We start from the raw sequence: 15,073 nt of genomic DNA, 5'->3' as shown, positions 1-15,073 counted from the left end.
AACACCCATTACCCCCATAAGACTTTTTCATGTCAAAAGCAGTTTAGAATCATTGGACTAGATATTAAACCAGGATCCCTCCAGCGTGGATGTTCCCCCTCTTTTTGTTGAGTCCAGTAATTCTCTTCACTTAAGAACATGTTTATTGTAGTCCTACTGGGAGTAAAGTACCCTAGTAAGCATTTTGGAGAAGAGGAGTGAATGTGATCTCAAACGCTGAAGGGAATCACTTGACTCCTCTGTGTCCCTTACCTGTATGTAGAGTCCTGTCTTCTGTGTTTCCTCCCACCTCCCTGAGGGAGGTGGGCTTATTGAGAGGGATTTGGGGGTGATAGCTTTGCTTTCTGAGGCTGGAAGGTGGCTCTGAAGAGCTGAGGAGTGCTCTGTCTCTCTGTGCTGTCAACCCCAGCAGGCTGTCACTCGGTCACTTAGATGTCTCTTTAAGGCTCACCTTCATCAGGATCTCTCTACCTGTGGTGCTGGGTTCACATCCGTGTCCTCATTTCTCCGCAGGCCCGGAGTTATCACCATGCAGGCATTGTCTGAAGAGGACCGGAGGCTCTGGATGGAAGCCATGGATGGAAGGGAACCTGTAAGTAACAATTCAGGGAAGTAGAGCAAGAATAAAGGTCCCGAGTTGTTTGTTGTTTCCTTAGTGCAGTGATTTTTGCCGTTGCTCTAAATAAAGCCTTGGGCTCTTGAGACCAATGTACCAGAGGGACTTTTTTTAAAATTCCTGGACTGATGTTTGTGGATATTGACACTGCTTCTGTGTAGATGCAACTCCTGAGCTTTGGCCTCTCAGTCTAAGGCATGGGTCCTGCATGATGCCACACCAGAGACCCCCCCCCCCCACTTCACCGAGGCAATTGTAGCGCCCCGAGGACTCTTAGAGGAAGCACAGTCCAGTCTGGCTTACTGAATACCTATCGATGCCTCCACAAAGTGCAATGCAAAGCGTTACCTCAGATCCATTTTAACAGGTTAGATGATGATAAAAGTGTATACAGATGGTGCAGAACCTTTACTCATTGCCCTCTGGTTCAGCCTCCCATTGCCGTAGTTGGTTCACATCCCATTATAAGCAGTGGGATTACCTGGGCCCGTGAAAGGAGTTAAGCCTAGTAATGTGATCCATGCTCCCATTTCAGAGATGCTGGTCTTTGCTGGGTGATGTAATCTTGTGGTTTTTCTGCATCTTGTGACTTGAGAAACCCACGGAAAAACCTTGGGGGAAGTCCCTAGAGTCACAGTAGTCATCTTAATTTGCGGCCAAGGATCTCAACCCCAGTATTCAGCAAATCTCAAGGTTACAGAAGTCGTAAGAGTACGGTCTAACCATGTCCGACCAGTAAAAGATAGAAAGAATCCACATTGTCAGAGGGCCAGTAATCGGACCAATAATGATCACTTATGAAGGCACTGTCAAAAGGGGGAAGTATGTGCAAGGGACATGAGGCATGCATAGCCTCTATTGACTGTAGAACTCTGTGCATCAAGTGGGGTGTCCAGTATAGATGATTCCAGTTCATTTGTGTGTCTCTGTCTTAGCCTACCCTGGTTAGGTGGTCTGTATCGATTCATGTCATTTTCTACTCAGGTATTTTGTATCCAAACATGGAACTCAATACAGGCAACTAAGCATAAGCAAATAACTAGTGTTTGTATAACATTTAATAATACAGAGCAAGATTTAAAGAACTATTTAAAGATTTAGGTGCAGTTTGCTAAACTCTAGGTAATTAAACATTATTTAATCTTAATTCTTCTGCTGGGCTAAGATACAGGATACCCCTGATTTTCCCCAAATACTTTGTTACTGATAACTTTTGATAGCTCTCTCAAAAGCAGATACACATTTCTACCTTCGGGGCTTTGTGGGCACAATAGCTGCTTGATGTCATAGGCCTTTGGAAGCAGTTCCCTAAGTAGTCCTTCATATCTTTGCTGTTGTCACCTACCGTTAGTTGTGTGTAAGGCACAGATTTGGCACATGACTTCTCTTAACCCATTTACTCCTCTTAGTGCCTTACAAAGTAAGTGTTATGATTCCATTTCACAGATGAGGAAACCGAAACTTAGAAGAGGGTAAATAACTTGCCCCAAGTTTCACAGATTGTAAGTGGCTATATTACTAGGGTACAGGCTAGGTCGCTGTAACAGAGGGACTTGAAAGTGCAGTGGCTTAAATAAGATAGAGGTTTATTTCTGTCTCAGAGTTCAGAAGTGAGCAGTCTGTGCCTAACAGGGTCATTGTGCTGAGACAGGCTGGGACCTGGGGCCCTTTGCTGCGGTGCTTGCACCTGGACACACCTCTCCTTGAGCAACAAAATACAAAGAAACTATAAGGGACTGAAAATAACTGGGTGCATGTGCAGTTGGGGCAAATTCTGGACAAAAGATAAAAAGAGGCCAAAAACCTCACAGCCACTTTTGAAGAACCCAGAGCAAAAGCAGGGGGTCGGGAGCAAAAGCCCGGTACTGCGCATGCCCCCTGCACGCAACACCACCTAAGGGGTGGGCAAACCACCTAAGCTACCCCTCCAGCCTGACCCCTGGACACACCCCTACCCTCACCCCATATAAGGAGCAATCTCGACACCCCTCAGGGACCTGTTACTTGTTCTCACTCCCCCTCACCTGCTGCTGCAGGGGACCCAATAAAGCCTTGCCTGAATTTCTTGTCTGGCCTCTAGTCAATTTCTATTGATTGGGGAAGGCCAAGAACCCTGGTCAGTATCAGTGCCATCCTCAACCCATGGCTTTCCATGTTCCATTCATTTCCATTTTCCAGGCAGATAATGGAGATGAGAGCATCTGGGAGCCAGAAGATGCACACCTCACTTCTGTGGGCCCCCAAATAATTACATGGCCACATATATCTACCAAGGAGGATGGGAAAAGTAGGCTGAACATAGGCAGCCATGGGCCCAGCCGGTGCCCAGGGGATCTTATCACTTCAAGGAGGAAGAACAGAAACTGTGGGGTGGCTCACAGTTTCCACCACAGTGGCAAAGCTAGAATTAGAACCCATATCTAGCCCTAAATGTCTTTGGTTTTCATCTTTAATAGAGGTAAAATGTCAAATTGCCTTCTAAGAATCCTCGCTCAGTACATTTTTACAGTACTTTCTCTGACTCTCTTGAATGTTTCTTCAACTCATAGGGGAGGAAATACCCAGGAAGAAAAATTCTTTCAGGGCATACTATTCTTCGTATGAGTGAAAAACCCACGTGTGTGTGTGTGTGTGTGTGTGTGTGTGTGTGTGTGTGTGTTCCCTCCGATAAGCTGGAGTTCTAAAACTGCTCCACTCACTGCGTTTTAAGCCTCCCCACCTCCCTCTCCCACCACTTGATATTTACTTTCTGTCTGCATATGCTTGGTTTTCTTCCTAACCACCTTAGTTTTCCCGTAGATTAACATCTGGCCTCTGCAGATGGAAAGTGTGCTGTTGAGAGAGACATCTCCTTGCTCCAGAATGTGCACATTAAAACAAGTTAAAGCACAAATAATTGTTTTCTAAACATAATATAAATTGATTTCCTCTTAGCAACATAGAGTTTGCATTGAAAACCACACCTCCGTGTGCTTTTAAGTTTCCTAAAGACAGAGAGAAATACAGAAATGTGATGACAGTATAATTGGCAGGAATATTAGGCCTGATTTTGTCTCCCATTGCTGAAAGCCTCTAGGGAGCATTACCGGAGGTATATACCCAGTAGACAATTAGCAGCTCCGGCTTTAATCACCATCTCCCTAATTAGTTAAAGCTGTCCCCTTGGGAGTTTTGGCTTTGGTAAGGGAGCAGAAACCTCTTTCTCTAGCTGATCTTAGAGTATTTCCCTTACTTCAGGGAGATGTTAATGGCAGCACCTATCTTTTGTTTTTATACTTACAGCTCGGTTGTTCTGTGATTGATTATTAAGTGTTGGGTATTTTATTTCCTTTTTTTTTTTTTTTGGAGCCGTTGGTAATCTTGGTTTCCACCCTTTTTGTTCTTGCATTGTTCAATAACACCTCAGGATGGTTGGTTGGGAAAAAAACCGTAAATGAACCCCAAATCAGTTGATTTTACAATGTTTTAGTTAATTGTTAAATAAATTACAGTTTTTAGCACCCAGTGACATTCTCGTCTAAAGAAAAGTCAAATGTCTTTATATTATTGATGGATATGTAATGGAGGAAGAAATTAGTTGTGTTTCTATAATGAGCATTATGGTTTTGATCCATGTGATGAATTCGAATTCAAATGAAGGAAACCCAATTCAAATTTGTCTGAGAAAAAGCTGGAGTCATTGGCTTACATAACTGAAAAATATTGGGGTATAGTAGTTCTGGCCCATCTGAATCCAGGGGCTTCCATAATATTTGGAGTTGGTTTTTTCTTTTGTGTTGGCTTCATTTCCAAGAGGTTCTTTCTATGTAGTGGTGATATGCTTCCTAACTGTTCCAGGCTTACATCTTATTATCAAGAACAGGAGCCAGGAAACTTTTTCTGTAATGGGCCAGATAGTAAGTAGTTTAAGCTTTGGGGGCTGCATAGACACTATGGCAGCTATTCAGCTTTGCTCTTGTAGCTCAAAAGCAACCATAGACAATATGTAAATGAATGAGTGTGGCTGCATTTCAATAAAACTTTATCTATAAAAACCAGTAGAAGGCCAAATTTCAGTCATGGCCTGATATCCCTGGTCTCTAAGTATAGTAGAAAGAGAGCTTTGCCTAATAATTCCAAAGAAGTCCCATATTTGAATTTTAGTGGACTAAACACTTCGACTAGAGGATGGGATAGGTGAATTGACCAGATGTGACTCACCGGCCCACTGCACTTCCCTGAGGAGAAATCAAAGTATTGTTATGTGAGGAAGGGCAGTAGACATGAGGTAGACAAAAATGACACAGTTTCTCCCAGCTCTGATATCTATACTCCATTAAATTTTCAGTTCAGAGAGCTTGTTCTTTGATACTTGGCCAGGAGTGAAAACCACAAGTTTACCCTGAACATCATACTTCATGGTGAAAGACTAGATGCTTTCTCCCTAAGAATGGGAACCAGGCAAAGATGTCCACTCTTACCACTCTTAATCAGCATGGTACTTGAAGTCGTAGCTAGTGCAGTAGGGTAAGAAAAGAAAAAAGGCCTACAGATGTTGAAATGATTCTGCTGGATTTTCTTCACTTTCTACTAAATCTGGGTTGGCAAGCTATAGAGTCACCATTCCAGCCACATAAGCTTTCATTTTAATATTCTGTGGCCACTCTCTCAGGCTTGAGAATAGACTTTCCATATTAAATGGGACACAGAACCTTAGTTCAAGCTGCATAAATACTGCAACCAGGAGAAATTTTAGAGACAGCAAATTTCCTTTCTCTTGGCTCCTTATAACTGAAGTTCTCTCCTTTTCTCTTTGTATATTGCTCATAGCATGTTCACTAAATTAAACAAGCAGATTAGAATCAGTACCAGTCTACCGTCATTACCAACACGTATACACCCAACCTGATGTATTTATTATTCTCTCTCCCCCATATGGAAAGATGACTCAGCATGTCATTGGGACTAATAGGGTAACCTGGAGTCTCAGAACCTGGACCACTCTAATCATTAAACTGTGTTCCCACATATTCCCGCAGCTGTGATTAGTGGTGTGCGTCTGGAAGTTCTTCTCTTACCTCCTTATTTTAGAGGTATTAGTCTTCCTTCACACCCAAAGATTCTTTAGTAAAATTAAATATTTCTCCACTTTGAGCCAGTACTCGAATCTCTTTTGACATCCAGAAAGTTAGAAAGTTGGCAGATGCCAGAATTATGTGGAATTAAATTAAGAGGGAAGAAACAGGTGGTGTAGCATCAAAGATTGTGTGTAAATACATATATTCGTTTGAAGCTATGAAATTGTCACTTTTGTAAGTCAAAAATGGCCAGATATTGGCAAATTCATATGGCTCAACCTCCTAACTGTGCAGCAGAATGAAGCCCACAGCTAGGCCAGTATCACGCCCTTATTTATATAAGCGGGAACACTACCTAAAAAGGCCAGTCAGTGGTTGATCTTGGGTCAGTTATCCAGGTCTCCTAGCTTCCAGCTCTGTGCTCTTTTTACTACAACCTATGCACTGCTGAATTATTGGGAAGTCGTAGTTGAATGGCATCTACCCATCCTTTTTAAGTGGAGCTCCTCTGTTGTGGCTGCTGCTATGGAAGAAGGGAAAAACGGGGAGACTAAGGAAAAACCACTCCTCTAGCAAGTGGACAAGACAGCATGGCTTCCTACTGCTCACCTCCATTTTAAAGAAACCTTCCATTTTAGTCCTTGTGGACTTTGAGACTGAACAAAGTGTGCCCTTCTCTCAACCTTTCTCTGCTAAGCCCAAGTTCCAGTCCGTGAGTTCTTAAAGAACTCATAGAATAAATGGGCAGTTGCATTGCATCTTACAGTCTGCACCTGATATCCAAAAGAGTGAGCTGTTTTTTAAAGGAAAAAATAAGATTGATGACTGTTCAGATGAGATCCCGTGGTCAGAGGCAGAATGTCATGGTGGTTAAGAATGTGGACTCAGGCAGCCTGGCTTTAAATTCCTATTCACCACTAATAGCTCTCTAACACTGGAAAATGACCTGGTCCCTCTGAGCATGTTTCTTTGCCTACAAAATGGTGATGATAATAGTATCTTTCTATAAGATTGTTTTGTAAGGACCAACCTATAGGTAAAGTGCTTAGCACAAGGCCTCTACATGGTGAAGTGCTCTTTAAAAGTTAGTTCTTACTATTATCTTTTTGGAGAGCAGGGGCAGGGATACCTGGATTCTCTTTCTAGCTTCGTTTCTAAATTACTTGGCTCAGTGAAGCACAGAGTTTACTTACCCACCTTGCCCGGGCTCGCCAGAGTGCAGGGCAGGAACTGCTTTCACTAGCGTGGAAAATGTAATTTCATTTAGCAGTCAGTCTGAACTTTCAGGCTATGAGTTGGACAGGCATGAAGTAATCTTTAGCCTCATTTGCTATGATGCGGCCCAGGCCTGGTAATTTGTAATCCCGGTTGTATGCCAGGCTCAGCTCATCACTCCACTGCTGATGCTTACATTTTCCTTTTTTAGTAAAATAAGCAATCAAAGGAGTATGGGTGGTTAGGAAGGTGTGGGTGGAATTGCTAAGCTCCTGTGTGGTGATGCAGGTCTCACTTCTTTCTGAGTAGAAGGGTGGTTTGGAAGGATACTTCCGCCCGTTTTGTGAAAGCTCTCTTTGTAATGTCACATAGAGTGAACTGATGAAGCGTGTGAAAGCAAGGTTCCTAATTTACTTTCCATTTCCCCACCTCCCACCCCCACTCAGCCCCAAGCTGCTGGGAAACTGGATTATACCTCCATGTTACTTGTTTGTGTTTCCTTTTCTCTTACTGAGTTAAGAAGCTGGTTGCAAGCTTCATCTTTGAATCATGTGAGTGTTTTTATATAGGTAGAATTCATAACAGTACCTATACTATCACACCAGTGTGCTCAAGTCTTAAAAGAAATTTAGTAATATTCACATCTTTCCTTGTTCCCTTTGGTTAGATGTCCTTTAGAAGAACAGTTTCTCATGAAAATCATAGAATAGTTAATTGAAGAGCCTGAGCTACAAGTTGGGAGAAAAGAGGAGGAGGTTAGGTGAAATTGTTTTGTGATGGAGAGTTGATGAAACTCTTCTAAGAAATGGAAATGTTGATGGCCAGAAGATTTTGGCTTGAACCTTACACTTTAATAACACACTGGTGGTGCTTACTCAGGTCCTAAGCATTCTTCTTTTAGCATTTAGCAAACATTTATAGATTGTCCACCAATTGCCTTGATGAACAATGAGGATACCAAGATGAGGAAGGCCCACATAAATAGAAATTTCATTTGTTTGCTGCAGTTTCCCCCTTGCTGAGCACAGCAGCTGGCCCAGTGTAAGCACTCAGCAAATACTTGTTGAAAAACTAGAGGCAAAACTAAGGGGAAGGGTTGAGGATGACTGAGGTTATTTTCCTTCGCGAACCACATTGCTTCCGTTACTTGAGACTGTGTGGGTGGATTTGAAGTTATTTGAATGCCTTGATTGTATAGTTCATTTAGATACATATCCACTTACTTGTACCAGAATTTAGCTGAGTGACCATTAATCTTTTTTTGTGCCATGGATGCATCTGTCAATCAGGTAAAGCCTCTAGATCCTTTCTCAGAGTAATTTTTTAAATGTATAAAATATATGGCTTACAAAGGAAAAAATATAGAAATATAGTTATCAAAATATTAAAACCATTTGTGATATAATAAATATATACTTCTTTATTACCACAGTAAATAATAAGATATGAGGGCAGTCTGACAACTTATATAAATGATATTTCAAGTTACCTGCAGCAAAGTAACATATGAAATATCTGTGATTTCTACTGGTGACAAAGTTGCGGATACTGCTAACACTAATGTGGTTGTTTCCCACGTTCATATTTGAAGGAAATGCTAAATTTCAGTTAGAGGCTAATGTAAATAAAGGTTTATTTTCTTCCCCCTGCCATTGAAGTTCATGGACCCTTGTATGCTGTCTATGGACCCCATTTCTCCATTTCTTTGCAAAGATGTTTTGAGAGACTTTCTTCCTGACTTCCAAGCCCTTGTCCCAGCTTATAGTTGTACATTGATTAGTGTGATTATTTGATTACTATCGGTCCTCTTGCTTGGATAACCATCTTCCAGAGGACAAGACCATTGTCACTTTTTTTTTTTTTTAAAGGTTTTTATATCTTTTATACATAGTGTCTGGCACAGTAAGTGTTTAGTATCCACTTGTCAGATAATCAGATGAATGAACCTAAGGAAAATGAAAGTATTGGCTTGGTGTGATGTGTTCTAAACTGAAGCTGTTCCTTGGTGATTCCCCACCTACCTTTATAGACCTGCACAGATCCACTGTTTAATATTCTCACTTCTTTGTTCATTTTTTGGGTCTACATAGAACATAAAGGCCCATTTGCTTGTCTTTAGCATTTTCTGCAAGCCTCAGATCACTGTCAGCTTCATCTCCACACTGCTGCCTTTCTAGGCTTGAGCCCCTGTTATAACATGTCCTCCTTTACTCTCCTGTCATTATTTTTGTCTTTGTTATTTTAGTTTAATCTTAGAGGGTGTAGGATTCATTGTGAGAAGGACTTCTGAATTGTTTGAATTTTTCACAGTCAGCATGTGCTAATTTTGTTATTAAATAAAAGTAATAATGGAGAGGGTCCCTGTGTGTCACGTTTATTCTTTCAGTCATCTCTCATTCTTCCTTTGTCACTGGCATTAGTTACTTGGGTTGTGGAACCTTTCATTCCTAGCCACATTTAACTCTAGAGAAGTCCCTCCCTAGAGTTAAACGTGTAGTGTGTGTCCCTCTAGAATTTTCTCTGAGTATTTATTCCTGTACTTGTACATCTAGAAATAAATTCTTCTATTTTGTAAAATTTTTGAGTTAGTATAGATTTAACATGGATTAGTAGACAGTCTTTGACATTTAGGTTGTTTTCAGGTTTTTATTACAAACAATGGTGTAATGAAATCCTCGTTATGTACTTTACCATCTACCTATTTTTTTTTATTCTTTTTTTTTTTTTTTTTTTTTGGTGGTACGAGGGCCTCTCACTGTTGTGGCCTCTCCCATTGTGGAGCACAGGCTCCGGACGCGCAGGCTCAGCGGCCATGGCTCACAGGCCCAGCCGCTCCGCGGCACATGGGATCTTCCTGGACCAGGGCGCGAACCCGTGTCCCCTGCGTCGGCAGGCGGACTCTCAACCACTGCGCCACCAGGGAAACCCTACCATCTACCTATTTGAGCATTTTTCTAGGATACTTACCAAATGGAATTGCTGGTTGAATGGTATATGCACATTTAATGTTTTAATAGATATTGACAAATTACTCTCTCCACAGAAAAGTACTAAATTATGATCCATCTTATGAGGGTACCCATTTTTTCCACACCTTTGCCAGTACTGTATTATTGTGGGTCTCTGTGTGTATGTACATGTATGTCAATCTGATGGTGGAGAATTGTCTCATTTGCATTTCCCAAAGTTACTAGTGGGAGGGCTTCCCTGGTGGCGCAGTGGTTGGGAGTCCGCCTGCCGATGCGGGGGACACAGATTCATCCCCCGGTCCGGGAAGATCCCACATGCCGCGGAGCGGCTGCGCCCGTGAGACATGGCCGCTGGGCCTGCGCATCTGGAGCCTGTGCTCCGCAACGGGAGAGGCCACAACAGTGAGAGGCCCGCGTACCGCCAAAAAAAAAAAGACTAATGGGATTGAAAATCTTTTCTCATGTTTCCCAGCCGTACGTATTTCTCCTTTTTTATACAGTAATGTATGTAAAGTACATAGAACAGTGGCACGTGATTCATGCTATATATAGTAGTAATAGTAGTATTTCTTTTTCAAATTTCTGGCCTTGGGATCACACCCATCATTTCTCTTAGTTCTGTTTTCTAAAGCCCATGGTAGCAACCGAACTTTTTCAGGTGTCCTTTCCTTGGTTGATAGGACTTTTTCACTTCATTCTTGTTGGCAACCAACCCCTGCTGCTCAGGTTGAGAGTGGTGAATATAAAGGGTACTTCTTAGGTCCACCTGAGCTGCTGCTCTCCAGGTCCATGAGGCTGCACGATCTGAATGGGGACCTCAGGCTGCCTGCACCTCTGTACTCCAGCAGCGGTCAGCAACCTGTCAGACGCCCCCAGGTGCTAACAAGGCCCGTCTAACTCCCAGGTTGAAAATCTTCCTGTCTTCTCAAGGAGCCATGGGAGCTGCAGTCTCTAACAGCTACAAGGGCTGTCAGCCAAGAGCCCGGAGATAGTGTGCCCCTCCACCTGGCTAGTGTGTGAGTCCCTTTCAGCTCTTTTGCCTGTGGGTCCATCTCTGAGAAGAGATAGAAAAGAGATAGAAGATGCGTGCCACTCTATATTCTAGAGGGCAGTCACTATTCTTCCTTCTCCCTATTTTGTTAATGCTACACATAATTTCATATTTTCTGGTAGTTCTTTCCTCCATTTTTTTTTTTTTTGCGGTACACGGGCCTCTCACTGTTGTGGCCTCTCCCGTTGCGGAGCACAGGCTCTGGACGCACAGGCTCAGCGGCCATGGCTCACGGGCCCAGCCGCTCCACAGCACGTGGGATCTTCCCGGACCGGGGCATGAACCCATGTCCCCTGCATCGGCAGGTGGACTCTCAACCACTGCGCCACCCGGGAAGCCCATTTCCTCCATTTTTGTGGCCTAGGTTAACTACTGCTTGACCTTCTCTGAAGAGGTTGGCATAGGCGAGGCTCTAACTCTGAAGGTTTCTGTCGCCAGTTAGTTTTTCATCTGTGTCAGAATTAAGGCCAAATTAAAAGTTCCCTATTTTGTTTCCTCCATCTGCAAGATGATGTTTTTGCAAGTCAAGAATTTATCAGAGGCTGTACGTATGTGTGTGTGTGTGTGTTTTTGTGTGTTAGCTTGTTTTTTTTAACTTTTCATTTTAACATTGTTTCAGACTTATAAAAATGTCACAGAAATAGTACAAAGAATTCCAGAGTACCCTTTACACAGGTATCCCAAATGTTACATCTTTCATAACCACACTATAATGATCAAACCAGGGAATTAACATTGATGCAATATTATTATCTGTTTCACAGATCTCAAATTTTGCCAGTTGGCCCACTAAAATATTTTTTTCTAATCCAGGTTTCCACCATGTCACATCTCCTTAGTTTCGTTTAACCTGGAACAGTTTAGAGGTTTGGCTTTTTAAAGGAACATTACCATCAGCAGGCGTCCAGAGGTATGGTCTTAATAGACATTCCGTAGCGGGACCCCCTGCATCTCACAGCAGCACCAATTACTCTTGGCCTTCTTTCAGATATCATGGCAGGGATTCATGGGAGTGGACATTATGGTTGGAGTAGTTTCAATTTTTTTTTTCTTCAGCAGGAAGGGCAGTCAATAAAAGAGAGGTTTCTTTTTGAATGACTTTGTTCATTTGAAGAATGATTGAAGTGTTCTTAGGTCTATTTCTGCAGCCTTCTCTTATACCCTAAAAGCCAGAAAGTGGTCATATTTCCTAGTGATTTAAGTCAGGGGTGGTATTTTTTAGAAATATATGGACAGAAGAAGGATTTGGAGGCATTTTGAATATTAGGAGGTCTGCGAGTTAGGTTGTGGTGAGGTGTGGAACAAGATAAGCATTTTTTGTGAGATTATCTTTGGGTTTGCTGAATCGGGCTCCAGTGTGGTCAAGTTAGGAAGGCTCATGATACCATTGTGACTGCATTCTTTTTAGGTGTGTTCCCCAAAATCCTGGCCCACCATCCTGGAAGAAAACACCAGAACAAGTAAACAAATCCGAAAAGTAAAGCCATTTTTCTAATATGGTTTTAAACATGTTTCCTTTTGGTCATTGGGAAAATAGCACAGACGTGTGGTCTAATGGTTACAGCCAAAGGCCGAGCAGAAGGAGAGTGGCCCCGGCCAGGCCCCGGCCAGCTGCCATGGCTTCCGCGTGCTGTGTGGTCTTGACCAAATGCCCAGAAAAGCAAGCTTCCCCCCATCTTCACCTCTATTTTTAAAGGCAAAAAGAGAAGGGGGTGAGGGGAGCCAGAAGCTGAGCTAAGATTCCTCAGATTAGAAACATGCCCTCTTATAATTAATCATTGCTAATTAGTTTTGCTTTTACCATAAATCTTAAGAGAGCTTTACTTCCGCCAGACTAAGGAAATCATCAACATTCTTGGCGTAAACGGACGTGGATTTTTTGGTTTTGTCTTTTTATTTGTGGGGAGGGGATGCTTAGTGTTGAGATATGTTGGAGTACTTTTTAACTTTCCCTCTTGGAACTACTTTGCAGAAATGAATGCCATATTTCTCCTAGTGCTTGTTGGCTCTGCCAGACATCTGGATGGATTATGACACCTGGCTTTGGCACTTTCTCCACCTGGTTCATACCTCTGTGTGTTGTCATCTCAGGGGGATGTTGACTTACTTATGGCAGAGAGCGATTATAGTCTTTCTGTCTTGAATATTATTTACCTATAGTGCTTAGTGGTTGGAGTGCATAGTAAGCACTCATGACTCATTGAATTAACTGGGGGGTGGTGAGTTGAGCTGGGTTCTGTTATGTACTCTACCGTTGAATTCATTTGTTGAATGTCTTGGGTTCTGGTCACTATTGGGCCCCTCTAAATAGAAATCCTCGAAGGCAAGGATCTTGGTGTTCTTGTTCTTCCCTATATCTCTAGTACTAGAATAGCCCCAGGCCAAATATCACTGAGCATATTGATTGAGAATCCATGTTAAATAAATATTTTTTGAATGAATGAATGAAGAAAAGAATACCCAGGAGTGTGTTCCTCTTTTTAGCCACAGGCTTTGAATTTAACTACATTTACTTCCGTGCTGCTCAGGAGTTCTTCTCCATTTCTTAGTGATTGTTGGTATGTGGCAGAAGTCAGTGTCCTGAATCAGAGAAAGTCTCAGGTTAGAAGGCTTATTAGAGACCAAAGATCTGGAATTGGTTGAGAAGTTTGTAATATTCTAACTGTTGTATACTGTCTGTAGCACTAACAATAAGTTAGGATTCATATGTGTATCTATCTACCTATATACAGATAGATAGATACACACACATATGTATATATAATATTAGTATATCCATGTACTTGTGTATGTATTGTGTGTGTGTGTGTGTGTGTGTGTGTATCTTCTTGCTGCTGGCTTTCCTTTAATTTATGCAGAATGCATAATTATGCTCAGAGCTATGTTTTTTAGTGGTCAGGTTGCCATGCTGTAGGAGAACCTGTGACCACTAGCATCCTTGTGGCCATGCTGAAGAAGCTAAGAGTGATAGGTTAGGGCTGACCTTAGCCTTCCATTTCCTGAGATGATTTCTTTACTTTGGCCCTTTATTTATAACATAAAAAATATATACCCTAAGCAAAAGTGTGTGCGTGTGTGTGTATATACACATGCACATGCGTGCATGAACACACAGACCTGCAATGATAAGGTACAATAGAGAAGCTGGCAATAGTCATTTATTGTAATTCCACAAATGGGTTTCACTGTGTATGCAAGTGGATTCCTACTGTCCTAGTTCACTTTACTGGTAGGAGGAAAAGTGTTAAATGCATGGGTTTTGGAGTCAGCCAATCTGAATTTGAATCCTGATTCTACCATGGACCCTTGAACCACTTACCTAACATCTCTGAACCTTCTGCAAACTGGGAAGAGTAATAGTACTGTAAACTGGGGAGAGTAATAGTACTTATGAGACTCGAGGAGATAACACACTGTTTCACATTAATTCTATAAAAATTAGCTGTCCACTTAAAAGTGAATTCTAGAGACTTTTAGATTTTATATATGCCTGCCCATAGATTACATCATTGTCTAGAGACTTGCAAGATCTATCCCGACTGTAGACTGACTGCCTTTTGGGTTAGTTATAGTCAGTGGAACTATAATGATTTATAAAAACCTAAGTATGATGTGCTTATTTTTATTTATTTTTTGGGGCAGAGTTTGGAATAGGATATAAAGCAAGAAGGCAAAAATAATAATACTAAAAAGCAAACAAACAAAAAACCTTGGGGCTAAAAATGTGATTCTCAAATTGTCAGGCCAGTTTTGTTCATTTATGTCAACATGGCAACAGTACATTAAGCAAGCACGGAAATGTCCTGAGGTTTAATTTTCAGATACCATTGAAGTATCTTGGCAGACAGAATGATGGGGCTACTTAGGGTGTACTACTGTCCACTCTTTTTGGCAAAGGGCTCAGAGGCCTAGTGATTAATACTTTCCTCCGCGTGAGCGGGCTCAGGACCAGAGCCGTTATCACTCTCACCATAAACGGAATGTGCGCTATTTCTTTGGGTAGGTGTGTTAGTCAGTATTCTTACTGGGTTGAAGACTGTTCAGTAGATTGTTCTAAACTCCATCTACCATGTAGTTGACTTGGTCTGTGTACTCATCACAGTCCACAGAGGATTGGTACAAGCAGAGGAATTAGACACGGAAGGCAAGTTTGAAGTGTGAGGAG

General features: G+C 42.0%; 1 protein-coding gene across 2 annotated transcripts in view; it reads left to right on the top strand.

Annotated features, from left to right (window-relative positions):
* The window catches only part of ARHGAP26 (Rho GTPase activating protein 26), a 479,016-nt gene that overhangs the window by 172,168 nt on the left and 291,775 nt on the right, over positions 1-15,073 (top strand). For both annotated transcript variants that reach the window (XM_082835995.1, XM_082835996.1), the window contains exon 11: positions 514-592. In XM_082835995.1, the coding sequence (XP_082692121.1) occupies positions 514-592 (79 nt within the window). The remainder of the gene's footprint in view (positions 1-513; positions 593-15,073) is intronic.

This window comes from Leucopleurus acutus (assembly GCF_964270905.1).
Source record: "Leucopleurus acutus genome assembly, chromosome: 3".
Taxonomy (NCBI): domain Eukaryota; kingdom Metazoa; phylum Chordata; class Mammalia; order Artiodactyla; family Delphinidae; genus Leucopleurus; species Leucopleurus acutus.
This window is presented reverse-complemented; position numbering and strand designations above follow the sequence as displayed.